Source organism: Mobula birostris, chromosome 12 (assembly GCF_030028105.1).
Source record: "Mobula birostris isolate sMobBir1 chromosome 12, sMobBir1.hap1, whole genome shotgun sequence".
Lineage (NCBI taxonomy): Eukaryota > Metazoa > Chordata > Chondrichthyes > Myliobatiformes > Myliobatidae > Mobula > Mobula birostris.
Window position 1 is genome coordinate 55,279,229 of NC_092381.1, and position 27,871 is coordinate 55,307,099.

General features: G+C 40.4%; 1 protein-coding gene across 1 annotated transcript in view; it reads left to right on the forward strand.

Moving 5' to 3' along the window:
- The window catches only part of dab1a (DAB adaptor protein 1a), a 383,120-nt gene that overhangs the window by 293,011 nt on the left and 62,238 nt on the right, over positions 1 to 27,871 (forward strand). Inside the window, exons 8-12 of the mRNA XM_072274548.1 lie at positions 860 to 913; positions 9,445 to 9,495; positions 23,132 to 23,194; positions 23,994 to 24,120; positions 26,138 to 26,644. Of these exons, the coding sequence (XP_072130649.1) occupies positions 860 to 913; positions 9,445 to 9,495; positions 23,132 to 23,194; positions 23,994 to 24,120; positions 26,138 to 26,644 (802 nt within the window). The remainder of the gene's footprint in view (positions 1 to 859; positions 914 to 9,444; positions 9,496 to 23,131; positions 23,195 to 23,993; positions 24,121 to 26,137; positions 26,645 to 27,871) is intronic.

Here is a 27,871-nt window from a genome sequence, read left to right on the forward strand (position 1 = left end):
TATACTCTACTTATGAATAACTGGATAATTACCTATTGATAATAGCCACCATTTGCATTTCTTTATTATTAGAAAATGTAATTAAAATATTAGAATATTAGAAATCAATTTTATTAAGATCATCTTGATAAGAATTAAATTAATATTTCTGGGAACCATATTTGACGTAGATTTGGGATTGATTTCAGCTATATATCTAATAACAAAAGACCAGCATTATGTTTTACACCATGGTGTTGTACACAGTAATATAACTCTGCTCCCCAGGACTGATAAATTCCAGACCTTAGCCACTTCTCTATAATGGATCACTGAGTTGAGAATTGATTTTCTTACTGAAGGAAAATGAGATAAAAATTATTCCAGGCTCATTTCATGCACTTCTTCAAAAAAGTATTGTTGGAAATTGGAAGCAAGTCAAGTGGTTTAAGAGCAAAGAGCCAGAGACGATTTACACTGTGTTTATCAACAGCTGTTAGTAGAGTGCTTGAAGTCAAACAGACATTTTTAAGTGCAAGTTGCATACATTTTCTTAGGCAGAGCTTCTGTGTATCTTACCTTAAAGTCTACATCTGCCCCATTTTTGCCAAATCTGTAACAGAGAATGGGGCAAAATTGGCTGCCAGTTAAGTGCTACTGTACTTCCAGGAAGAGATGCCAGACTTCTAATGCCTCTGACTGCATAGAATATTGAAGATAGAGCAATACTGCAAAGACCAGGCCTTTTGACTTGCAGTGTCTGCATTGACTATGAGGCCAATCTAAGCTAATTCCATCCGCCTGCACCTGGTCCATCTCTTTCTCATCCCTGTTTGTGCATGTATTAATTGGAATATCTATTTGCTTATTTTATATTTAGGTGCCCACAAGCCATCAGAAGGAAGGTGTCTATGATGTGCCAAAAAGCCAACCAGTGAGTCAAACCTATATCTGGTTCTAAGATAGCAATCTTTGTGTTTATGATCATTTATAGAGTTTTTATTACAAGATATTATATATTGCCTCCATAATCCTGTTTTTGAACTTCAGTTTGTCAGTTTATTAAACTCTATTAAAATATGTTTTCATCTGATCTCCAGTATTTTGGGTTTAACTTTAGCATCCATTTCATTAATGTCATAGACTTACAGCAGGGAAACAGGGTCATCAGCCCAATGGGTTCATGTTGGCCATCAACTACCGATCCATAATAATTTGTGTTCTCACAGTAAGTTCATTATCTTCCAGGCCCTTCTCATCTAAATACATTAAATATTGTGAACATATCTGCCACCATCATCATTTTAGGAAGTAAATTCTATTTCTGAACCATCTTCAGGGTGAAACAATCCTACCTCAAATCTCTATTGAATTTCCTACTTCTGAAACTAACGTCTCTAGTTTTTCAACAAAATGAATCTGTAGGGTTATGGAGAGAGGTCTGAATTGACTAAAGTCTGAAGTCACTGGATTGACTGAATTGCTTTCAGAGAGATCCAGTATGAACTCCACTAGCTGAATGGCCCCCTTCTATGCTGTAACAGTTAACTAAATATTGAAACAACTCTTTCAGTGCAAGGAAAGCATTAACTGAAAATCAAAATGCAAACGCAAAAATCTGAAATAAATACAGAAAATGTGCTGTAAAAGCGCACGTAGAAAGAGAAACAGAGTTGGTATTTCAGGTCAGTGACACTTCAATATCCTGGTGAATCTCTTCAGTACTTTATCTGTTTTCTAAACCACATCCTTCCAGTGGTATGATGACCAGAGCTGTATACCATGCTCCAAGTGTAGTCTAAACATTTTCCACAGCTCTAATATGACCTCTCAACTTTTCTAAAAGCTCCAGCTTATAAAGGCAAGCATACCAAATGCTTTCTTCAGTTCCCTACCCAGCTTCATATTGAAATTGTTTCAAAGGATACAAAAGATCCAAATTGATTTAGGAATCTTATTCTTAAGAGATCTATTACAGCCAACATAGTAATGTTGGAAATTTAACTGACAGGTAAAAAAGCGATGATATAAAAAGCAGGAGAAATCAATGCCAAGGAAAGCACTCAAATATTTGGAATTGCTTTCTGAAACAACCAGGTCTCTTAGGGTCTAAGGAAGCAATGTTGGATAATGTTTTTCTCAATATAATTAAGAAATGGCAAGTCATGCAGACTCTCCTGTTGTGAAGTATCTTTTCACAATCTGTCCATACCTCAGGAGCTCGGTGCTTGTGCTTGGCATATAGCACCACCTTCTCCTAGACATTCTCTTCTTATTGTCATAAACATTGTGTGGGTTTAGGTCCTGTGGTCAGCTTGCAAAAATAAGCTTTGATTTTTCATACGATGCTTGTTCTCCTTTACAGTTTTCTCTTCTCCTTATTTGAGAGTCAGGGAGGACTACAGCACAGACACAGGCACTTCAGTCCCTCTAATCTGTCCCATCAACCTGCACCAGACCATGGCCTTCATCCCTCTCCCATCTATGTACCTGTCCAAATTTCTCTTAACTGTTGAAATCGACCCCACATCCACCAGTTCTGCTGGCAGTTTGTTCCACACTCTCACCACCCTCTGAGTAAAGAGGATCCTCCTCATGTTCCCCTTAAGCATTTCACCTTTCACCCCTAACCCATGACCTCCAGATCTAGACTCACCTAACCTCAATGGAAAAAATCTACTTACATTTAACCTATCTACTCCCCTCATAATCTTGTATACCTCTATCAAATTTCCCCTCATTCTCCTACGCTCTAGAGAATCAAGTCCTAACCTATTCAACCTTTCCCTGTAACTCAGGTCTCAAGTCCTGAAAACGTCTTGTAAATTTTCGCTGAATGCTTTCAATCTTATTGATATCTTTCCTGTAGGCAAGTGACTAGAATAGCAGACAGTACTCTAAATTAGATCTCTCCAATGCCTTATACAACTTCAACATAACATCCGAACTCCTGTATTCAGTACATTGATTTATGAAGGCCAATGTGTCAAAAGTTCTCTTAATGACCTTATCTACCAGTGACACTACTTTCAGTGAATTGTGGATCTGTACTCCCGGACCCCTCTGTTCGATGCACTCCTCAGTGTTCTACCCCTGACTGTATAAGTCCTATGTGGGTTTGTCCTCCCAAGTGCACCACCTCACACTTGTCTTCATTAAATACCATCTGCCATTAGTCGGATGGAGCAGATCCCTCTGCAAGCTTTGATAGTCTTCTTTGCTGTCCACTACACCCTCAGTCTTGGTGTCAGCCGCAAATTTGCTGATCCAGTTTACCACATTGTCAACCATATCGTTGATATAGAAGACAACAACAGACCCTGCACCAATCACTGTGGCCAACCACTAGTCACAGGCCTCCAGTCAAAGAGACAACTATCTACTACCACTTTCTGGCTTCTCCCACAAAACCAATGTCTCATCCAATTTGCTACAACCCTGAATGAATTTTTTGAAGATGTGACAAACCACATTGATGAAGGTAGAGCAGTAGATGTAGTCTATATGGATTTTAGCAAGGCATTTGATAAGGTACTCCATGCAAGTCTTATTGAGAAAGTAAGGAGGCATGGGATCCAAGGGGACATTGCTTTGTGGATCAAGAACTGGCTTGCCCACAGAAGGCAAAGAGTGGTGGTAGACGGGTCATATTCTGCATGGAGGTCGGTGACCAGTGGTGTGCCTCAGGGATCTGTTCTGGGACCCTTACTCTTCGTGATTTTTATAAATGACCTGGATGAGGAAGTGGAGGGATAGGTTAGTAAATTTGCTGATGACACAAATGTTGGGGGTGTTGTGGATAGTGTGGAGGGCTGTCAGAGGTTACAGTGGGTCATTGATAGGATGCAAAACTGGGCTGAAAAATGGCAGATGGTGTTCAACCCAGATAAGTGTGAGATGGTTCATTTTGGTAGCTCAAGTATGATTGCAGAATATAGCATTAATGTTAATACTCTTGGCAGTGTGGAGGATCAGAGGGATCTTGGGGTCCGAGTCCGTGGGACACTCAAAGCTGCTACACAGGTTGACTCTGTGGTTAAGAAGGCATGCGGTTTATTGGCCTTCATCAACCATGGGATTGAGTTTAAGAGCCGAGAGGTAATGTTGCAGCTATATAGGACCCTGGTCAGACCCCACTTGGAATACTGTGCTCAATTCTGGTCACCTCACTACAGGAAGGACGTGGAAACCATAGAAAGGGTGCAGAGGAGATTTACAAGGATGTTGCCTGGATTGGGGAGCATGCCTTATGAGAATAGGTTGAGTGAACTCAGCCTTTTCTTCTTGGAGCGACGGAGGATGAGAGGTGACCTGACAGAGGTGTACAAGATAATGAGAGGCATTGATCGTGTGGATAGTCAGAGGCTTTCCCCCAGGGCTGAAATCGCTAGCACGAGAGGGCATAGTTTTAAGGTGCTTTGAAGTAGGTACAGAGGAGATGTCAGGGGTAAGTTTTTTACGCAGAGTGGTGAGTTCGTGGAATGGGCTGCCTACTGTGGTGGTGGAGGTGGAAACAATAGGGTCTTTTAAGAGACTCCTGGATGGCTACATGGAGCTTAGAAAAATAGAGGGCTATGGGTAAAGCCTAGGTAGTTCTAAGGTAGGGACATGTTTGGCACAGCTTTGTGGGCCGAAGGGCCTGTATTGTGCTGTAGGTTTTCTATGTTTCTATGAATGCCAAGCAGCTGAACCTTAGAAAAATGCTGAAGATAAGGCAATGGATGTTTGTCCACATGAAACAAATGTAGACAACATCCATTGCCTTGCCCTTATCAACTTTCCTGGTAACTTCTTCCAGTGTGTCCTGTCTGAACATCACCTTGATATTTTACCTGTCTAGTAATGTCACCTCTGCCCTCTTAATCCTTCCTGCTCAGTCACATCTAAAACAATCAAACCTGGAATACTGAGCTGCCAGTCCTTTCCTCCTACAATCAGGCTCACTAATGGCTACAATGTCATAGTTCCATGCCCTAAACCTATGTGTCCTTCCTACAATACCCCTTGCATTGAACTATACACAATTCAGAACATCAGCCCCACCATGCTCAACCTTTCGATTCCTGACTTTGTATGTAGGCTTATGAGAATATGTAGACTTATGTAGACTTTGTATATATCTTTCCTCACAACCACTTCACTATCTGCTCTGTCGCTGGTTCCCATCCCCTTGCAAAGCTAGTTTAAACCCTACTTTCATGGGGCAGTAGCAAACCTTCCTGCAAGGATTTCTTACTGATGTTATTCTTTCCTTCACAATTTTTAACTCATTAACTACCATGTTCTTTGTGATCCTCATTTCTGCTCCCTGCTTGCATCAATCTTTGTACTTTGTGTACAGTATTGGCCTTTCTCACCATTTTGTAGATGCGACGTAGAGGAAGGAAGGGAGAGAGAGAGAGTGAAAGTTATTGATGAAGGGACGTCTAGAGCTTTGGACCTTGGCAGAAAATGTTTAGACAGGGCTTGTAGAACATCAAAACGTAGAATGATCAATAGAGTCAAACATAACACCGGGAGTATAATTATTCTGGATTAATTTCAGACATTTCCCACGGAGAGGAATGGCAATGGTGTTCAAGGAACAGAATTGTATAAGGTACTAGTCTGTGCCTTCTATTTTCCCAAACATAGTTGGAATATATTGTACACGTTGAGAGTGGGCGAGCTCTCTGGCTGCCCGAGGATGGCCAATGGATCCAACGGGATAGCAGAGAGATAGAAATGGGATAGGACATATTAGAATCATGATTTGCTGATGGAAGGGAAGTGATCCAAATGAGAAAGACAGATAACCATATAAAATATAATTAATATTTTGAAAACTTCCATTGAATAATTAGATACATTTTCTTTAAAGGTCCTTTATTAGTTGTAACATTATAATAATAATCCAACATGGGTCCAGATATTAAGCAGTTTGTTACAACACATATTTGTTTTCTGAAAGCGTTTCTGTTTAAATGAGCACTACCTCATTCAGTTATATATAATTTTCAAGAATAGTGCATTAATACTGAATGATACAATCAGCTTTTGAGGGAAAATTCAATGCTGGATCATAAAAGGGATAACCACCTGTTAGTTTATGATACAAAATAATCCCTGTGCTGCTTATTATCAGTATGAAGATCAGTATGAAACCTAACAGGGAAACCAGCTAAGCTGAATGACCCTGGTGATAATAGAGAAAGCAAAGAATAAAGTTTCCATTTTGAAAATCCTATTTCAAAAATGGATTTGTTCCAATATTGTTCATTCAGTCCTCTTCAAGTATTCCATGAATGTGCCCTCACCCCTCCGACAAATCCCTCAAATTTCAGTGCTCTTTGGTACTTTATAAACATAGCACCATGGTGAAGAGATGTATTCACAGGCTGAATAAATATAGAAGTTAACAAAGGTAAAAAATGAATCAAAAATATTTCTGTAAAATGAAGCACTAACGTATTATGTCTTATTTAAACTCTATTAGATATGCTCAATTCCAGCAATTAGGAATAAAAATGCATTGCAGGAACAGAAAAAGTATTGTACAGTACTTTTCTTTGTTGATCATGAACTCTAGATTCCCATCTTTGCAAGTTCTTCACTCCTCTGTCTAAAACTGATCTGCTTCAACAGACTTATCTAGACAAATGCTTTCTCATATCTCTGTTAGTCTTTGGTAGAAAAATGTGATTGTTTTAAAAAGCAGGAAATCTGAAAAAAATAGAGAGCTAGAAATGCACAACACGGCAGGCAGCATCTGTAGAAAGAGAAAGAATTAAATGGGCTGGATCATACTGAGCCTCTTCCACATCTGGTGATCACCATCCATGGCAGATCAAAGGGAAACAAAATTTTTGTAACCGTGTGGCTTCTTCTAGTATGACTGCTGTAATCATTCTGCAAGCTGTAAGCGACAACAGACAACAGGAGGTTAAGGTCTCTTTCATGGCCTACTGATGGCTTTTAGAATACCACTGATGGTTAGAGACATTTTCAAGCAGTTGAAACAAAATATAAAAAATAACCTATGTTAAAAAAAATTAGTACTTACAATTAATTCAAAACATTGGTGCATTAGTTAAGGCGAGCGGATTTGGAGAGAGCAGAAGCAATGAGAGAGCTTCTCTGTATCTGCTGCCTGTGGCTAAGTGGTTCTGTCTAGACCTGTTGCCCAGTCAACAGCATGCCATTTGTTCATTTGTTCCTATCTCCACAAGAGCTCACTGATGTCCTTCAGTACTTTTTGTGTTTTTTGTTTCAGACCTCTGCCTGAGTTCTCAAGTTCCTGTAATAAATGTGCAGCCTCATAGCTGTCATGATTTTTTTCATTCTATTGACAAAGAATGAACCTGTGAATCTGTTCTTTTCCTTAAGTATCCATTCCAATACTTTTCCAGCCAGGTGTTGGAACTTCAAAGCCTTTGTTGTTGCTGTGTGCAAATGTTCTGTTGTTAGAGGACATTAAAACTAATGGTTACATTTTGATTATCTCAAGGTAATGGCTTCTTCAGTTATAAAGCAGAAGAGCAAGTTATTTCCTTTCCTGCATATAAGCAGTAACTTAAAATTCAGTCTTCTACGTAATATTTTTAAACTACTAAAGTACAAAGTAAGGTGTTATTAAATAAAATTAACATTTACAGATTGAGATATTGTTAGGATTTTCTCCCCTCTGTAAACTTTCAATTTCAGTGACTTGAGCAGCAGTGGCCTTCCACGGGTATCTGCTGTCTCTGGACATATTGCAAGTGACTCTTCCTCATGTCTTATCCAAATTTTATGTGCATTCCCACCGACCTTCAGCAGGAAGAGGAGAATATGGCAGAAACCCTAATATCCTGCTCTGTAATAAGGGGCAAATTGTAATGAGATGACATAAAAAGTTTGCTTTATCCTTCTCTATGATTCGATGTACACAGTATGTTTAGCCCAGCATCTGTCATCCTCCAGGTCAAACAGATACATCATCTAACCTGGGATGTTGCTCTTTAGCTCCAACACATGCTCACACCTCACATTTCAGCTGGAATCTTGCTGTCTCTGTGTTCTAGCATGCAGCATAGCACACTGTACTCTTAAACCAGGAAACTTGATGGTCTCTCTGGCTCCCACATGCATCACACCGTTTGCTTTATTTTAGTTTTTGCAGTCTCTGTGCTTCAGTGTGAATGGTCACATCATACATTTAAACTGGGATCTTGCTGTCTTTGACTCCAAAACACACACCACTTAATCTTGGATCTTACTGTCTTTATGCTCCTAATGTGCATCAAGCTACATTTTGTAGTTTATCTGGAATATTGCTGTCTCTTTGGCTCTGTGCCACGCCATACTGTTCCTGCTGAGAGATTGCTGTCTCTGTGCTCTGGCATTTACCTCATAGTAATGCCTGTTAATCCAGGATTTTGTTGTCCTTTTGGCTCTACAGCAATGTGTTGAACATTAATCCAGGATCTTGCTGTGTCTCTACACAGTAGCTCTACACAGTTTCTCTGGTATTCTGCTTTCTTTCTCTGTAACACACCACATTTTATGTTCAATCCAGGATCTTGCTGTCTGTATTTTCCTACACTGTGGTTGGAAGTTTACAATTCAGATAACTAGATCTTTTACTGATGTTTCAGATATTGGGAATAATAACATTCTTTTAAACAATTTGAGCATTTTTACTGTCGTCAGGTGGAATAAATTTGACAACTCTCCATAAAACATGGACACAGTAGGAGGGTATTTTGTCTTTGTATTAGTCAAGGAAGAGCTCTGAGCATTACCCCACTTTTCAGCTCTTGGTCTATAAATTTATAGATTCTAGAACATAGAAATCGTCATTGCATGTACACTAAATGCAACTTAATGTTTTGAGATTCTTTCTTCAACTGCTGCTAATCCATTTGCCTGGTATATACACTTTCCTTTAATAAAAATAATTTCTTCCTATCTACTCTATTTTGGCCTCTCATGACTTTATACCTCATGAATTAAAACCTCTCCTCAGCCTCCTTGAGAACAATCCATACCTTAGCAAGCTTTCCTCAGATCAAAGGTTCTCCAGACCTGGCAACACCTTCATAAGGCTCCCTTTTACCTATCTGGTTGTAGATTTGTCTTATTTTTCCTAACCTTCTGAGAACGCTCTCCACGTCTTTACCAAAAGAAACAAGCAGCTGCTCTTGCATGTAGGAAACGGTGAACACTAAAAGGAGGATGACAAGAATAATTGAGTGGTGTGTCCTTTCAATCTGCAAGGCAATACAGGGTAGCATGACTTCTTATTGTAGATGAAAAATCAATTTTGAATAAAGTCACATTGTATTTACTACCAAACTAAATTCATTTTAAATAAAGAATAGCTTCATTTCTGAGCAATTAAGGTAATGGCATCCAGTCATCTCCGGAGTTTCAATAATCGGTGGACAGTTCTCCTTACAAAATGGGACTCATCTCTCAAACATGAAAATGACCTTACTGTTACAGCATGTCGGACTGGTGGTGGAGATTGATGAGGAACAGAACAAAACTGATAAGGTATGTGCTGCCAGTAAATAGATTGGATGTAGCTATTTGTAGCATTGGGAAAACATACAAGTAGGGAAAGTTAAAATAAAAATGGAAAGTGCTGGATATAATCAGTATGTCAGGCCACATATATGAGAAAAGAAGAGGAGTTAATGATTCAAGTTGAAAATCCTGGATTGGAATTTAATTGCATGAGGTGTAGCATACTGAACTTTGTCTCCTTTGTAAAATCATCTAACTTTTACAGTACATTTTGATCTGCTACAATGAATTGGAAGTCTTGTCATTTTGTAAAGTGCTTTGGCGATAACTTTTCAATCATAACTTTGGAGAGTAAAGTATAAATGTTTTCAATTATCCCTGAAAAATCTGATAAATCTACCAGCAGATAGGCCAGTAGTCCTTTAGTAATTCATCCTTTCAGTGAGAGGTAAAGAAACTTGCTGGACCCTCGTTTAAAGGCAAGCAGTTCCTCTAATTGTGCTTCACCATTGTCCAGATAGGGGAATTGCACCTGCAGAACTGTCTTTATGTAACAGCTGAGAGTGAGGAAGTATTACAGTGGAAAGGTGAAGAGAAACAAATTAGTAGAACAGTCAATGGAAAATTTTAATCGGTGAGACAAAGTGCACCAACATATAATGGGTTAACCAACAGATAGAACAGTGTAGATATGTCAACAAATGGTAAGCCCAGATGACGTTACAGAAAGAGAGAGGGAACAAGGCCAAGGAAAAAAAGGAGAAAGATAATTTTGAATCAAAAGGGGGGAGGAGAGAGAGCAGCGTGCCGCGCGTGCGCAGCCCTCCGGTGAAAAATGATATCATATCCATTAAATAGGGGCCGTGGACAATTCTGATTTGATGGAGATGGATGTGAAAGAACAGAGGAACATCTGGAAAAATTTCTGAAATGCCAGTTCGCTGCCGCTGTTACTGCGTGATCAGGAATCTTTCGGAGGGAAGGCCTCAAAATCCCTGGCTTTCCCAGCTGTTTGCGACCGAGATGGAGGTTGAATCGTTCAGATAGAGATGGCGCTCAGTACTCAGTGTTGGAGAGCTGATTCGGAGGCTCGAAGTTTTCGGATGACTCAGAGATGGATTGTGGTCGGGCATGGCAGGGAGAGTTTTTCTTCCTTCTCCCGTCTGCGTGAGATGTGGGACATTTGAGAGACTTTGAACTTTTACTGTGCTCATGGACTTCTTCGTCAAGTTATGGTATTGTTGCACTGTTGTAACTATATGTTATAATTATGTGGTTTTGTTAATTTTTTTCAGTCTTGGTCTGTCCTGTGTTTTGTGATATCGCACCAGAGGAAATATTGTATCATTTCTTAATGCATGCATTACTAAATGACAATAAAAGAGCGTGTCTTCATAATCTAAAAAAAAACGATGCTGAGCAGGTGGATTAGCAAGTCACGTCAAGTATAATGCTAACGATGCCTGGGTCAGGATTTCAACTGTACATCTTCAATTGGAGTGCAGTTCAACTTATCCTGTACTGTGTGTTTGCTAAACAGTTCTGGCAACATAGGTACAGTGGAGGTGATGATGGAGTGAACCACTTAGTTACTGAATAATGCTGAGAGGCAGGATGTCAGTGAGGAACAGTAGAGGTCCCTTCGTTAACTCCAGTGGTAATGGTGGAGAAGCAAGTATATTTGACTGCAGTTGGTAAAATAAGAATGGAACCAGGTAAGAGAGGTTCCCTAATCTACGTTTGTAGATGATGTTGAAGCACAACTGGAGGAAAATGGGGGTCAGGAAGCTGCAAAGAGATTGAGAAGAGCAGAGAGGCATAGATCACCATAGATTAATCACAGAGCAATGTAAGCATTTCAGCACTATGACAAGGCCAAAAGCTTGGCCAAATCTAGGCCATTTTCGGGATTCAGCTAAGCAGTTGCAAGTAAAATGGGCTTAAGTTTGGAAAGCTACAAAACCTTTAAGGAATTTCTGCAATAGAAATGAATTCCAGGAAAATATGTTCCATTTGGGATACAAGAATCCAAAAAAAAGTTGGTAGTTTATAGCAATGTACCAGTATATCATAGGAAACAATTCATTATCTAACCTAAAGAAATGGGAACAGCATTTTTTTTTAATCAAGAGTTGATGTATAGATCTGAAATAAACCGGTGAAAGTTGTATATGGTGGAGTGTGGAGTGTGCATGGATGATGTCTTGTTGGGTTGTAATTTTAGAGGAAGTATGCAAAAAGATACTGAAGCATCTATAATTCTACTATATCAGTATGAACATTGCAAAAATATATATCTTGAATAGATAAAATGGAGCAATGGAACCTCACATACACAGTGGCCGTACAGATATCCCAGATTGATGTTTGCTAAGCTTTTGTTCCATTGAGGGGTATCATTTGAAACTAGATTATATAGTCAAGGAATGCTACAGACTAGTCTTGTGCACCTTCCAATAACTCAAGCAGGTCCCCCAGCCTCCCTCTTGATCAAAGCTGATATATGGGGCAAGAAGATTCAACTTAATTCTTTTAAAAATGTGAAGAATTCACATACCACACATTATTCTATTGTAATCCATTGTCAGAGTATCTATTAAAGCAACTATCAAACGTAGATCTTGTATTTCTCCTCATTTTTACATTAGTTGTGACTGTATTCTATAGATTCATTTACAATGAGCAAGGTTCACTTTACATCAGCTTGAAGTGAAGCTACGTGTGCTGTAAGCTTCTGTTGGTAATGCCATACTATATAAAAGAAGGTACGTATTCTAGTTAGCTCAATGGAACTGATATCCTGGTGTGTCTACACATGAAAGTACATTCTACTTAACTGCAATTTGGAAAAAGCTTTCATAGTTGGCCATTTTCTTTTAAGGTATGTACGGTATTTCTGCATTCTTCCCCTGTGTACCTATTACTTATTCTTAGAGGACATGATTGTTAAATGGGTGTTTTATTGTGGGAGTACTTTTAGCCATCAATAATGTCTATTTTTTGTCAGACTTTTATGAAATTTTCTGAAATTAAATGGCAGTGATTTATTAATCAAATTATTTACTCTGTTATCTCGGGAATGATTCCATATGACTTGTAGACAGTATGTAATGGTATATTAATAAGCCAGCTTACACTGTCTGCAGCACTGCAAAATGGTTCCGGCTGTGTAATTTCCTCGAGGTGTCAAGATGATGCACTCAGCTCTGTGTTGCTATTAACATTTAATGAGCATCTGCATGCTGGTGAGCAGAGCTCAATGAGTGTATTTAACCACCCATGGGCAGTTTCCCGACCAAAAATGTAGCAGAGACATGAGAATGTAATTCAGCCCTATTGGGTCTCATGCTGGTTGAACCAATAACAGCATCAAAGCCTGGTCTCAATCTGCATTTATTTGAATAGCAATTGAGTGTTAATAAATTAACGTAATATTACACTGGTAATATTGGTGTGAATACTTACTACAGATAACACCTTTCCTTTTGATGACTTGGCCCAATTTCCAGGAGATAAACCAACCAGTAATGGTTCAAAAACCAAATGTCCTGTACTGGCTAGTCCAATTACAATTATGTTCCCGTGTTTATGATGTAGTGCCGTAGCTATATAAGTTATTGGTCACACTCCACTTGGAGTACTGTGAGCAGTTTTGGGCCCTTGTCTATTTTTTCTAAGAAAAGATGCTCCGGCGTTGGACTGAGTCCAGAGGAGATTCGCAAGAATGATCCCAGGAATTAAAGGGTTAATGCGTGAGGAGCATTTGATGGCTCTGGGCCTGTACACATTTAAGTTTAGAAGAGTGAGGGGAAATCTCCTTGGAACCTATAAAATGCTGAAAGGCCTGGATAGAGTGGACTTGGAAAGGATGATTCTTCTAATGGGAGAATCTAGGACCAGAAGACACAGCCTCAGGATACAAGGACGCCCCTTTTAGAACAGAGATGAGGAAAAATTTCCTCATCCAGAGAGTGGTGAATCTGTGGAATTTGTTGCCACAGATGGTTGTGGAGGCTGTCAATTGGTATATTTAGCTCGGAGGTTGCTAGGCTCCTGATTACTCAGGGCATCAAAGGTTACAGGGAGAAGGCAGAGAAATGAGGTTGAGAGGAATCAGTCATGATGGAATGGTGGATCATATTGATGGGCTGAATGGCCTAATTCTGCAAATATGTCTGTTGGTCTCATGGTCTAAGATAGTATTCTCAGTTCTATACAAGTAAAAGTTGATTTGGCCCAGAGTGAAGAAAGCCAGGGTGTGATTTATAGAGTGAATGATAGGGCTCTGAGGAGTTTTATGGAACAGAGGAACTCAGTGCATGTGCATAATTCACTGAAAGTGGTGGCATAGGTAGATAGGGTGGTGAAGATGGTGTATAGAACACTGACCTTTATCAGTCAGGGTGCTGAGTATTGGAGTTGGGAAGTAATGCTGCATTTATATATATAAAACTTCGGTGAGGCTGCACTTTGATCGCATTATTAAGATAGAAAGAGTGCAGAGAAAGATTTACTGGGATGCTCTCAGGATTTGGGGGTCCAGGTGACAAGGAGAGGTTGCACTGACCACGACTTAATTCCCTGGAATGTAAGAGATTGAGGGGTGACACTTCAAAAGGGCAACAGTTATACCAGTGCCCAAGAAGAGCAGTGTGAGATCATCCAGTAGTACTCACATCTATAATGATGAAGTGCTTAGGAAGGTTGGTCCTGGCTAGAAACAACTCCTGCCTCAGCAAGGACCTGGACCCACTGCAACCTGCGTTTTGCCACAATCAGTCTATGGTTGAGGTGATCTCATTGGCTCTTCACGTGGCCTTGGATTACTTAGACAATACAAATACCTATGTCAGGATGCTGTTTATTGACCACAGCTCAGTGCTTAACACCATTATTCCTACAGTCCAGATGAAAAAGCTACAGAAACTAGGCCTCTGTACCTCTCTCTGCAACTGGATCCTCCACTTCCTAACTGGAAGACCACAATCTGTGTGGATTGGAAATAGCATTTCCACCTTGCTGACAATCAACACGGGCACACCCCAGAATGTGTGCTTAGCCCACTGCTCTACTCTCTCTATACCTATGACTATGTAGCTAGGCACAGCACAAATTTGCTGATGGTACAACCATTGTTGGCAGAATCTCAGATGGAGATGATAGGGTGTACAGGAGTCAGATACACCAGCTAACTGAGTAGTGTCACAGCAACAACCTTATACTCCACGTCAGTAAGACCAAAGAACTATTTGCGGATTTCGGAAAGGGTCTCTCTTCCACCTTGTGACTGAAGAAGTTTGGCATGGGCCCCCAGATCCTCAAGACCTTCTACAGGAGTATCACTGAAAGCATCCTGACTGGTTGTATCACTGCCTGGTATGGGAACTGCAGAGAGTGGTATGGACAGCCCAGTGCATCTGTGAATGTGAACTTCCTCCCCTGAGGATGTTTACAGCAGCAGGTGTGTAAAGAAAGCCTGGAAGATCATCGGTCACACCAGTCACCCCAACCATAAACTGTTTCAACTGCTTCCGTCTGACAAACGGTACCGCAGCATTCAAGTTGAGACCAACAGGTTACGGGACAGCTTCTTTCTACAAGCCATTAGACTTTTAAATTTACATGTCCGTACTTTGCGATGAAGTCATAACGCAAATATTTTTACTCCCTCACATTGTGGGATGGATGTAAGATATAAATAAATTCAAATTCTAATGAGGCAACATACTCCAGTCCTCATTGAGGGATCAGAAGTGCAGAGTGAGTAATTTCAAGATCCTGGGTGTTAATAACTCTAAGGACCTAACCTGATTGCAACATATCAATGCAGCTATCAAGAAGGCAAGACAGCGGCTCTATTTCATTGGAAGTTTAAGGAAAATTTACTATCACACCTAAAGCACTCGCAAATTTCTACAACTGTATTGTGGAGAGCATTCTAACTGGCTGCATGGTATGGAGTCGGGGTGGGGGGGGGGGGTTGCTACCACACAGGATCGAAGTAAGCTATGATAGTTGTGAAATTAGTCAGCTCTGTCATGGGGCACTGGTCTCCATTACATCCAAAACATCTTCAAGGAGCAATGCCTCAAAAAGGTGACATCCATCATTAAGGACCCCCACAACCCAGGACATGCTCTCTTCACATTGTTACCATCTGGAAGGGAAATACAGAAGCCTGAAGGCACACACTTGGCGATTCAGGAACAGCTCCTTCCCCTCAACCATCCAATTTCTAAACGGACATTGAACCCATGAGCAATACCTCACTGCATTTTTATTTTGTTTTGCACTGCCTATTTAGTTTAACTATTTTATAACCCCCCTGTCCGGATCAGGTCTCATTGAGAAGGCCACACTGAGAACATCGGATGTATATATAATACTGTAATTCATAGTTTTTTCCCTAATATTGTCAGGTATTGCATTGTACTGCTGCCGCAAAGTTAACAAGTTTCACGACATATGCCATTGATGTTAAACCTGATTCTGATTCTGACCTGATAGATATATAAGATCATGAGGGGTGAAAGTGTGTAGTCCTTTTTCCAGGGAGAGGTTGCTAAAAACGAAGTCATAAGTTTGAGATCAGAGCTGAGAGATTTAATAGGGGCATCAGCAACAGCTTCTTCACACAAAGGGTGCTACATAGTTGGAGTGAGCTGCCAGAAATAGCGGCATTAGCAACTTCTAAAAACTATTAAGTGAAGTATATGGTTGGGAGACATTGGCTCTGAGCCAAACATGAGCAGATGGGACTTGATCCCTCTGCAATTCACTTGGCATGGACATTTTGGGTCTGCTTCCTTGCCATATGAACCCTTGACTCGGTGTTAATAACCATTTCCAGGTTACTTCATGTTACACCAACACTGGAACAAGACCGCTGAGGAGTAACACTCAAAATGCTGGAGAAACTCCATGAGTCAGGCAACATCTATGGAGGGAAATGGCCAGCTGATGTTAAGATCCAGCCCCTTCATCAGGACTGGAAAGGAAGAAGGGAGGTAGCCAGTATAAAAGGGTTGGGGGAGGGAGCAGTGTAAGAGCTGACGGGCAATAGGTGGTTCGAGGTGAGGAGGGAAAACAGGCAGGTGAGGCAGGGAGAGTGTGGTAATGATGTCAGAAGCTGCGAGGTGATGGGTGGAGGTGACAAAGAGTTGAAGATGATGGAATCTCATTGGGGAGGACAGTGGACTGAAGAAAATAATACATGAGATGAGTAGGGGAACTAGAGGGAGGAATGTCTAGGTGATAGGCCAATTTAGAGTGGCAGGGAGAGTAAAAAGAAGGGGTGATATTGCCCAGATGGTTAAGGGAAAACAAAGGGGTGGAGCAGAGGGAAATGTTACCATAAGTTATAGAAATTGATGTTCATGCTGTCAGGCTAGAGAAAATAAAGTGTCGTTCCTGTAATTTGTGTCTAGCCTCAACTTGGCAATAGATGTCATTATTGACAGAGATGTCAGTGTGGGAATGGGAAGTGGCTGACCACTGGAAGATCCTGGTGGTTACAGTAGGCGGAACAAAGTTGCTTAATGAAGCAACCCCCCTCTCTGCATCGGGTCTCACTGAGAAGGCCTCACTGAGACACCGGATGTAGTACAAGACACTGACAGATTCGCAGGTGAAGCTGTTTAGGGCCCTGAATGGTGGTGAGGGCGGAGGTGTAGGGGCAGGTATAGCACTTCACGTGGTTGCAGGGATGTGCCTGGAGGGGGATCAATGGGGAAGGGCAAGTGGACAAAGTGAGTCATGGAAGTCTTGGAGTAAGTCATCTTAGCTTTGACTTTTGTTTCCAGAAGAGTGACTGTCATTGGGCAGTCTCAGGATAACAACATTTTAAACTGATAGATTGAGATTCCGTGTGTGCGGCACTTCTGCCACAGTTATACTCAATACCGGTACTCCATAAGGCAGCATTCTCAGCCTTCCTACTGTACTATTGTGCACTTATGACTACATGGCCACATTCTGCTCTAAGTCCATCCGCAAGTTTGCAGATGATACCACCGTGGTGAACCGTATCTCAAATAACGATGAGTCGGAGTACTGGAAGGAGATAGAGAGCAAGATGGTGCATTGAGAAGGGCCTTTCACTCAATTTCAGCAAAACTAAAGAGTTGGCTATTGACTTCAGAAAGCAGCATAGTGTACATACTCCTGACTACAATAGTGCTGAGGTTGAGAGGGTTGCGAACTTCAAGTTCTTAGGTGTGAACAACACCAGTAGAATGCCCTGGTCCAACCATGTAGATCCCATGATCAAGAAAGTTCACGAAAGCCTCTAATTCCTCAGGAGACAAAAGGAAGTTGGCATGTCCCTGTCAATCCTTATTAATTTTTATCAATGTAACCAAAAGAACATCCTATCTGGATTCCTCATAGTTTGTTATGGCAACTACTCTGCTGATAATGCAAGACACATCTCAGCATATCACGGAAACTAGCCTCGTCTTCATGGATTCTGTACTTATCATTGCCTCAGTAAAGAGACCAATTTAATCAGCCCAAAGGTTTTCTCTTCTCCCCTCTCTCATCGGGCAAAAAATACAAAAGCCCGGAAGCATGTGCCACCAGAATCAAGGGCAGCTTCTACCCCACTGTTGTAAGATTATTGAATGGTTCTTGACCTTCCAATCTATTTCGTTTTGGCCTTGGACCTTATTGTCTACCTGCAGTGCACGTTCCCTGCAGCTGTTACACTTGATTCTGCGTTCTGTCCTATGTCAATGAACTCTGCATTGCGTGAATAGTCTGCAAGGCAAGCTTTTCACTATACAGTGGCACTCGTGACAGTAATGAACCAATTGCATTTCCAATTCCAATTTTATATTTGATCCGTCGACAACCCACAAAGAATTCAATGAGAATCTCCTGCTCCCATCCCCACCTTACACAAACCCGACTCTTTCTACTCTAATGAGACCCAGCTTTCAAATGCAACATCACTCCCATTGATCCAAATCATCCTAATCGATTTTTTCCATTGCTTCCCATTCCCAATTCCTCTATCTCCCCCTTCCCATTAACAGATGATTAGCAATTTTTAATTAAAATTTCTTAAATAAGTTTTTTAAAATTAGAAAACACAAACATTATAGACAACTTGCTGCGAAGTATTTCCAGTAATTTCTGCTTTAAAACAATTGTACTTGTAATTAACTTATAAAAATTATAAAATGAATAAATCTTACAATTTTCTCCCTCACAGTCAGTCTTCTCTGTTCAGGTGAATAGGCTTGCCCTTGTCGCTCTATACCTGGGAAATAAACAGCAGCCCTGTGTGTGCTCCTACTCCATTACCTCCTGCACCTTCACAATCATCCAGTATGTTTGCAGCCTGTACGACTGCAGAAAGCTTTCTTAACTATTATAGAAGTATTATCTGTCAGGTGAAATACTTGGTAAAACCTTGCCCTACATCTTAACTGTAGCTAGTAAAATACAGTGGAATGCCAGTGTGCGGGGACAGAGCTCCATCTTTTTTTAAAATTCTCACCAAACTTAACTTGCTTTTGTACAGTCGGGTGTTTTATTCTTGAATCTTCTGAGAAGTATTCCTACTATGCATTAATCTGCACAATTGAAAGAGAGCAAAGATAAACAATGAAGATGACTTGTGTGGAAATTCAGAGATATTGGTCTGTAATTTAGTAACTATTAATACAAGCAGATCTTCCTTCTGTTCTAATCCTGGATTACAACTCCATTATCTACTTTTGTTAGTCATCTGATTAATCTGTCAGTGGACAGATGAAACCAGCAAAAGAGGAAGACAAATGTGATAATCTTGGGATTAAGACCATCAAAATGTTGAAAGAGTAGAGTATTTCAAATGGTGTTTTTGTTTGATTTAGTTATTAAACTTTGAGATATTAGGTTATTACAATTTGTAGAGAAATTAGTTAGCATAATATTTTAATAATATTTAGATTACAGCGTCTTGGGTTTTAAATTGTTCATCTATTCCAGCATTAAGAACACAAAGTCAAAAACATTGTTGGCGATCTGGTGTAATTATATCACAGAATAATATTTTACTGGATTAATATTACGATGTTTAAAGTAAACCAACATACATTCACTGGTTAATGCTATGCTTTTTTTTAGCTGCACTTAACTAATTTGATGCAAAATTTGACAATTGTAATTATGTATGGCACGCTTTCGATCGAGATTTTGTTGCCATAATTGTTCTCAATGGCGTTTGCTACAGAGAGGAAGAATGTTGCCCAGGTTTTCTGTGTTTTGGATGTGGACTTTCTTTCAGTTTTATAGTGCTTTTGTATTCTGTGTTTCTCACTCGATCTTTCTCATTTTTTGTGTGTGGGGGAAGAGGATTTGGGGGTCGATGCGCCTTTTCCATTTGTGTTCATTTTTTTGTGCGGGTAGGAGAGATTTGGGGCCTGATGATCGTGCTGCTTTCCATTTCTTTCTTGGTTTCATAACTATCTGGAGAAGAAGAACTTCAGAGTTGTATATTTTGATAATAAATAAACCTTTGAAGCTTTAGGCCAACTCTTATGAGCTTCAATATTCATATATGAGATTTCAAATAAGTGTATGTTTACGTAATGCAAAAGGCAGCATTATGAAATAGCCTGCCTTGAAATACCTCTTCGCTGTGTTATACCTGGGTAGATTGACCTAACGGAGGTCATCCTGATGATGTAGTTTTAGATGCAACTGAAATGCATTCATGCTAGCTGAAATATCTTAAGGATGGCTGAGCCCTGATGTGTAAACCTGCTTTCTTGGTAAAGATCCAAGAATAAACATCTGGTTTTCTTTCCTCAATCAACTATCAGGTATTTTCTGTATATAAGTGCTATAACCAGAAGAATTCCACCATCAAGCAATTTTCTCTGAGGCAGGCAGCTGTTTGTTGGCTCATAATCAGCATTAGTTTTATTCATCATGAATCAGTAGAGGGCAGTTCAGTCCCAAATTCATGCCAGAAGAGCTAATCTGTCTGTTCTATTCCTAATTTCCTTATTTCTCTCTGATCCAGAAACGTATTCTCTTTATCTCTTTCTCTTTTGTACATGCAGCACAAACATATATGCACACAATAATTCTGATTTTCAGTCTTTTGCCACCTACTAAGCGGAAACGTACAGTCTATTAGCCAATTCAGCTACCCACACATGCGATGTGGGAGGGAAGCAGAGCAGCCAATAGAAATCCATAGAGAGAATATGCAAACTCTAAACAGATAGCGACCAGGGTCATGGTCAGACCCAGTCCCTTTAACTATGAGGGACTAATTACCACACTACTATACATTTATATTTACCTGACAAAATTGGTCAGGTGATGCAGAGTCTCATGAGCTGCTGTTCATTTACCCCTGATCATTGCCATTCTCTAGTCACCTACCTTTCTGAATATAGATACGTAATCTACTTGGAGACATAAGCGAATACAGATGCTGGAATCCTGAGCAAAAAGAGAAATCCACTGAATGGTTCGAGCAGCATCTGTGGGGGTGGGGGTGGGGGAAGGAATTGTTCTGATGAAGAGCTTAGACCTGAAACATTGCCAATTACTTTCCTCCACAGATACCGCTCAACTCAATGATCCCCTCCAGCAGGTTTTTTTGTACATAATTTACTTACCTTGCAGACCTCCCAGTCTGACACTGTGGAAGTAAAACAGTGCAATCCAGGGATTGTGAAAAATGGGTGTCTCAGCACTCAGTAGCCCAGATTCCCCTGAGATGTTCTAAAAGAACGTTGCACAATGAATGGCATCGTGCTGTGCTTCTCAATGTGTAAATTATGTCAGGGTCACAAGGGTGAATCACACCAGGAATCACCCCATTGAATTGCCATTTGGTGTCATGTGACTGGGAGATGCAATAAATCACAGAGAACTTAGAGAAACTAACATTGAGCAGCCTAATTTCCAGACACTTTTGCTCCTTTCTTGTGCCCCAAAATGAAAGCGTTTGAACTTCTGTGACTGGGCTGACCTCCAATGAAGCTGTAGCCGTGTCAGAAGTGATCCATATGACCTCAACTTCCCTCAGCAAAGGAGAAGAAAATTCTGACAGCATTTTCACTCCACACACCAAGATTTAGTGATTCATACTGCCTTTCTTTCCTTGTCCTTGTTCTTTTCCATCAAATTGAGATGGTCTATTTGCATCAAAGATTAGCTTTATCTGTCACATGTTCATCAACAGAGCGAAACATACAGTGAAATATGTCACTTGCATCAGGGATGTCTTGGAGCAGCCACATTCTTGCACCAATTTACTACCCTAACTCGCACATCTTTGGAATGTGGGAGGAAACCAGAGCACCTGGAGGAAACCCACACAATCACAGGGATCACGTACAAACCCCTTACAGACAGCAGCCAGAAATGAACCCCCATCCTACAGTTGGCTCTAAAGTGTTGTACCAACTACTACTGAAAAATGTTATCTTTTTAAATTTGTGATTATAGTGGGTCTGATTGCATCTTGTTAGCGTAATGAAGGAAAACTATTTTGTGAGGAAGCATGTTGAACAAAATTAGTTTATTCTATCCATCGCAAGGATGCGGAGTAGCAAGGCTATCATTCACGTTTGCCCTATACAGATTGTTTAATGTCATTTCCTGTACACAAGTGTAAACGTGAATGAAATAATTGTTACTCTCGATCTCAAGAAAACCCACAAAAGATAAAGAACACAACAATAATAAAACAAACGTTAAATATAAATACATAAGATAGCTTATATACATAGATTGGTTTTGTGTCCTTAAAGTGACATTATGCTGTACTTACGGTGACTGACAGGAAGCAATAAAGTAGTGGTGGAGTTAGTGGGTAGTGGTGATAATCAGCCCTACTACTTGTGGAAAGTAACAATTTCTGAGATGGTGATGGACGTCCAATATAGAACAGGGGCTTTACACAGCTGTGCCTCTAACATGACAGTTTAGAGAACAATTAAGTGATAACAATGTTGCTGTGAGTTTGGAGTCACACAACCTGGTACAGATGGAAAGATTCCTTCCCAAAGCACAAGGCGAACTAACTAAGCTTATAAAGTCACTGGTGCTGATATTCCTACTTCTAATTCATTTCAAACTGAGCTGTTGTTCTCTGGATTATGAGATCAATGTTTTCTGAGAGAAGGATCACTTGGAGCTGGCCAGCTGATGTGAAAGATGTCCTTTCTCAAAACATGTATTAATAGGAAGCATTCTTGCTACTGAAATAATTTAAAGGGCGCATAATTCTTAGCATCCTGCATTCTTAATGTATAGTCATGATTGGGCCTTCTACCTTGAAGGGGTGAGTTGTTCATAAAATATTTTCTGGTATTCCAGATCAGTTTTGCAATCAGTAACACGTCTGCGGCAACCTTGTGCAAGGTACCCCAAACTATTAACACTCAGATAAAGAAATCTTCCTTCTTTCTCTTTTAATGTATCAGAAGATTAGAATGCCCTGGAGCTACAGTGACTAAGTAAAGTAGTTTTTGCAAATTCTGTTGCTATCAGATTATTCTGTGCTCTTTAAATGATCAGATTGTCTTTGATCTCTGTGGGGTACTGAACCACTACTGCGTTTATACAAAAGATGTTATACAGCTTAATGCTTACAATAATCTTGGTTGTGTATAAAATACCTTTATAGTCTTACTGGTGTATTTCCTTACAGACTATTAATCAACTGGACCTCTTTGGTGATATGTCAACTCCCCCGGACATCACATCTCCTGGGGTAGGTATCATCATTTTTAATGTCTGTCAATATCACTGAAATTTTGATGGCAACAGTTAAGTTCTCTTTGTTTGTTGACTACACAGAGAACTAGTCAAGGTAAAAAAAAAAGGACCAATATCCAAGGTCACATTTTAAACTTTTATGTAAATATTTACATCAGATTATTGATGCTATTTCAAATATTTCCACCACAATCTTAAAGGCTTAGATGAGAGCAGGGACGGTCAAATTTGACTGCTGCCTGGGATAATACTTACAGAAAATGCTATTAAATTCTATCGTTAAGGATAGCATTTATTTTGATTTTGAGAATCTTTATTATTGATGGTTGATTGTATTATTCAAGCCTATTGGATACATTGTTGCAGCTTTAAAATGCTGTTGCCATTTTTATATTACTATAGCACATGAAGGGAACATATCAGGTATTTCCATTTATTTGATGTGATGCAGCAGCAAAGCTGACAGTAAGTAGGTCATTGCTGTGAACCTTCAAAGCAACTTAGACGAAATGAATGGAAATATTTAAGTCCTGAAATCCCACAATGTATTTTTTTACTTTATTAGACTTAATTCTAGGCATATGGAAAAAATATCTAACAGTGATAAGGTGACTTTTGTAATCTCTCTGCAACCACAGGCATCATTCATAAAGCTCTTAATGCTATTGAAAAGCTAAGAATATTGAAAGCTTGGATTTTTTTATTTTAAAAATTGTGCTCAGCAAGTAGAGAGTCACTTGTGTTGTATATGGTTATCAATATTGTTAAGTCTACATCTTTTCTCTCTCATCCAGACCCCAGCATCACCAGCTAATGCCCTTGGTCCTGATGCATTTGCCTCAGGAGTTCTAAGTGCTCAGCCACCAGGGAGACCAGATTTGTTTGGATCTGTTCCATTCAGTGCTGCTGCTGTCCCCACAGGTAAACCAGCCTTTAGAGTAGACAAAATGGTTGTTGTGATTCATCTAGTGCAGTAATATAGTGGAAAACGCTTCCACTGCTGGCTAGCAGTCTTGCAAAAAGGAGAGCTGAGTGCGTAGGTCTCTCCCTGCCAGTACACAGCCTTTCCAACCGCAAGCCTCATGTAGTGCCTCCTCGCTGGTGACACATGGAAATTGAACTCCTTTCAGAGGACAGGGAGGAGGTCTGGCCCAGCAGACGTAGCACACAGGCCCACCGGTGTGTGGACACACCCTTGTGCTATGAACCTGATCCCCAGCTGTGGGTAAATAGCCCCACTGCCTTGTGGTCAGCCTCAGGAGAGATAAAGGCTACGGTAACCCAGGCTTCAAATCCAGAGTGGAGTCCCTAAGGTAGCTGAGCATCATTTAACATCCTTCTGGCAGCTCCTGCAGCCAAGTTGGTGCCAAATGTACTGCTTCATAAGCTTTCCTTTACAATACACTGATGAAGCTGAGAGGGGGATCTTGATGACTGGGCGTCTCAAGATCTCCGTACCCTCCACCAGTCTCATGATGATCATCATCACCCATTGTACTTCAAGACAGACGGATGCCAACCAGAGTAGACAGAGGATCAAGGATCAACTTTATTCACCGTGTATTGTATATTTACATATATTAAGAATTTGCTCTGGTGCATTGGTGCTATATGCCACAAAAGCAACAATATTCAACAATTATAAATATATAAAATAAAGTTAGTAATGCAGAAGTAGAATAAAATGTACAATATGTAAATACATAAATACCAACATGTATTTGCAATGTAAACAGCAAACTAAAAAGTGATTTTAAGTATTTACAGTGTTGTGCAGTGGCCGAGGTAATAGATAGAGGGGATGGGGTTGCTAACTTAGCTTGTTTACTTCCCAGTACTGATAGTACTTGGATTCGTCGCCTGTGGTAACTTGTCCTGTGACTGTGGTGTCATCTCTGTCAACACCATTGAAATTAACAATCCTGCTGGTTCATGAAAAGTTCAGTGCATTAAGATCACTTCTTCTGGAGACCTTATACAATCAACTGGATGCTGACTTCATCCCTCCTCATTTCATCTTCTGAAACAAGATCGTTCAAAGTTTATGTCTTATCTACAAAGAGAGTTGGTGCTAAGCTATATATAAGCTATATAGCTGGTGCTAACCTGTCCCTCAATGTTGCAAAAACAAAGGAGCTGGTTGTGGACTACAGGAAGAATGGAGACAGGCTGATCCCTATTGACAATGTATCTAGGGTTGAGAGGGTGAACAGCTTTAAGTTCCTCGGCGTACACATCGCCAACGATCTCACGTGGTCTGTACATACTGGCTGCGTGGTGAAAAAAGCACGACAGCACCTCTTTCACCTCAGACAATTGAAGTAGTTTGGTATGGGCCCCCAAATCCCAAGAACTTTCCATAGGGGCACATTTGAGGGGGTCCTGACTGGCTGCATCATTGCTTGGTATGGGAACTGTACTTCCCTCAACTGCAGGACAGCCCAGCACATCTGTAGATGTGAGCTTCCCACTATTCAGGACATTTACAGAGACAGGTGCGTAAAAAGGGCCTGAAAGATCATTGGGGACCCAAATCACCTTAACCACAAATTGTTCCAGCTGCTATCATCCGGGGAACAGTACTGCAGCATAAAAGCCAGGACCAACAGGTTTCTTCCAACAGGGCATCAGACTGCTTAATTCACACTGATACAATCGTATTTCTGTGTTATACTGACTGTCCTGTTGTACATACTATTTATTACAAATTACTATAAATTGCACATTGCACATTTAGACAGAGATGTAACATAAAGATTTTTACTCCTCATGTATTTGAAGGATATAAGTAATAAAGTCAATTCAATTCAATTCCAAGACGTTAAGACATATGGTTGTTACTGATTGCCTTATTTGACATGACATATCCCTAGCAATTAAGGGCAAATTGTCAGCCAAGACTTGTCTTTAACGTTCCTTTTTATGATTGTTTTGACAGGGTATGTCACAATGGGAGCTGTACCACCTGCCGTCTGGGCACAGCAATCAGGTGCCCAAAACATCATCAATCCTTTGTTAGCTGGAGTCCAGCCGACAGCATGGGGACAGCCAACTTTATTTGCTGTACAGCAGCAGTGGGCCCCTGTTGGAAGCCCATTTCAGCCAACTGTCTTCATGTCGGCACAAACTCCAATGCCACTACAAACTGCCATGTTCAAAGCAGCCTTATCTGCTGGACAGCCCACAATAGCCAGCCATCAAGAGGAGAAGTCCAAACAGAAAATGAGCAAGGAGATGTTTAAAGATTTCCAAATGGCCAAACCCCCAACAGTTCCATCAAGAAAAAATGAGCAATCTTCTCTCTCTTGCACCTCAGATGCCTTCTCAAGCTACTTTAACAAAGTGGGTTTGGCACAGGAGATAGACGATACAGATGACTTTGATATTTCTCAGTTAAATCTTACCCCAGCAACTTCCAACTCCACACCATCATCAAACAATTCACGTAAGTTCCTTAAATTTTACTATCTTCTCTTTCAACTGTACGTGAACTTCTAAGAACTGCTTTCCTTGTTGGGACACTGAAGAATGTGTTTCTATCATTCACCCTAATCTTGTTGCATTGCTTAGTGCTGTAAGTCCGTGTCACCCTCCAACATATTGTTTTGAAGAATGGCTTGTTAACATTTTGCCTGTCTGTGGGGCAAAGATCCACAGATCTCTGTCACTCTCGGTAACATCCTACTGAGACATCGTCTCTCATTCTTATAGTTTGTATTGGAGCTTGGATCCACAGGTCTCTGTCACTCTCCACTATATCACACTGAAGAATGGTTCCACAGACCTGTCACGTTACACTTTAAACGTTGCAGAGCTTCCTAACACTCTCCAATCCCATATCCTATGAATGGTTCTGCAGTTCTCTGTCACTCTCAGATTCTTGTCACTCCACGGTACTGGAGAATGGTTTCACAGGTCTTTGTCACTCTCGAGCACACTTTACATGAGCATGGTTCTTCAAATCTCATTGTTTTCCAGTAATTTCTGTCAATATCCAAGTAGAGCTGAATCCAAATGCCTGTTTTTCTTTCATCTGAGAATGTAAACACAGTTGAACCCATTTCTCCCAATATAAATACAGAAAATGTTGAAAAAAATTATCAGAACAGGGAAGAGAAATATTTACTATTTCAAGTCTGACACCCTTCCTCAGTATGAAGCAGGAAAGAAACAAGTTGGTCTAGGCAACAGAGTAGCTGAAGAAAGTTGATGGGACCAAGAAAATTTGTCTAATCAGGCAAGACAAGGCATTTTGAGGCAGCTAAGATCATATTCAGCTACTTTGTGTAACATGTTGCTTCTATTATTAATTCAGAATGATATGGGATGGTGAATTGAAGTGGCAGGCAACTGGAAGATGAGGGTCACACCTGTGGACTGAGCACAGATGCTACACAGGGATCTCTCAATCTGTATTTAGTTTCTCCATCGCAGGGGAAACTTCATTATGAACACTGAATGCTGTACATGCTTTGGATCATTGAGATTGGAGGAAATACAAGTGAATCACTGCTTCACCTGGAAAAAGTGTTTGTGTCCCAGGATGATGGGAAAGGAAGAGGTGAAAGATGGGGTGTAGCACTCTTGGGATTGCATGGAAAGCACCAGGAGGGTAGGCACGGACACGAGTAGTGTAGACCAGGAAGTTCCCTAGAGAATGGGCCCGTCAAAA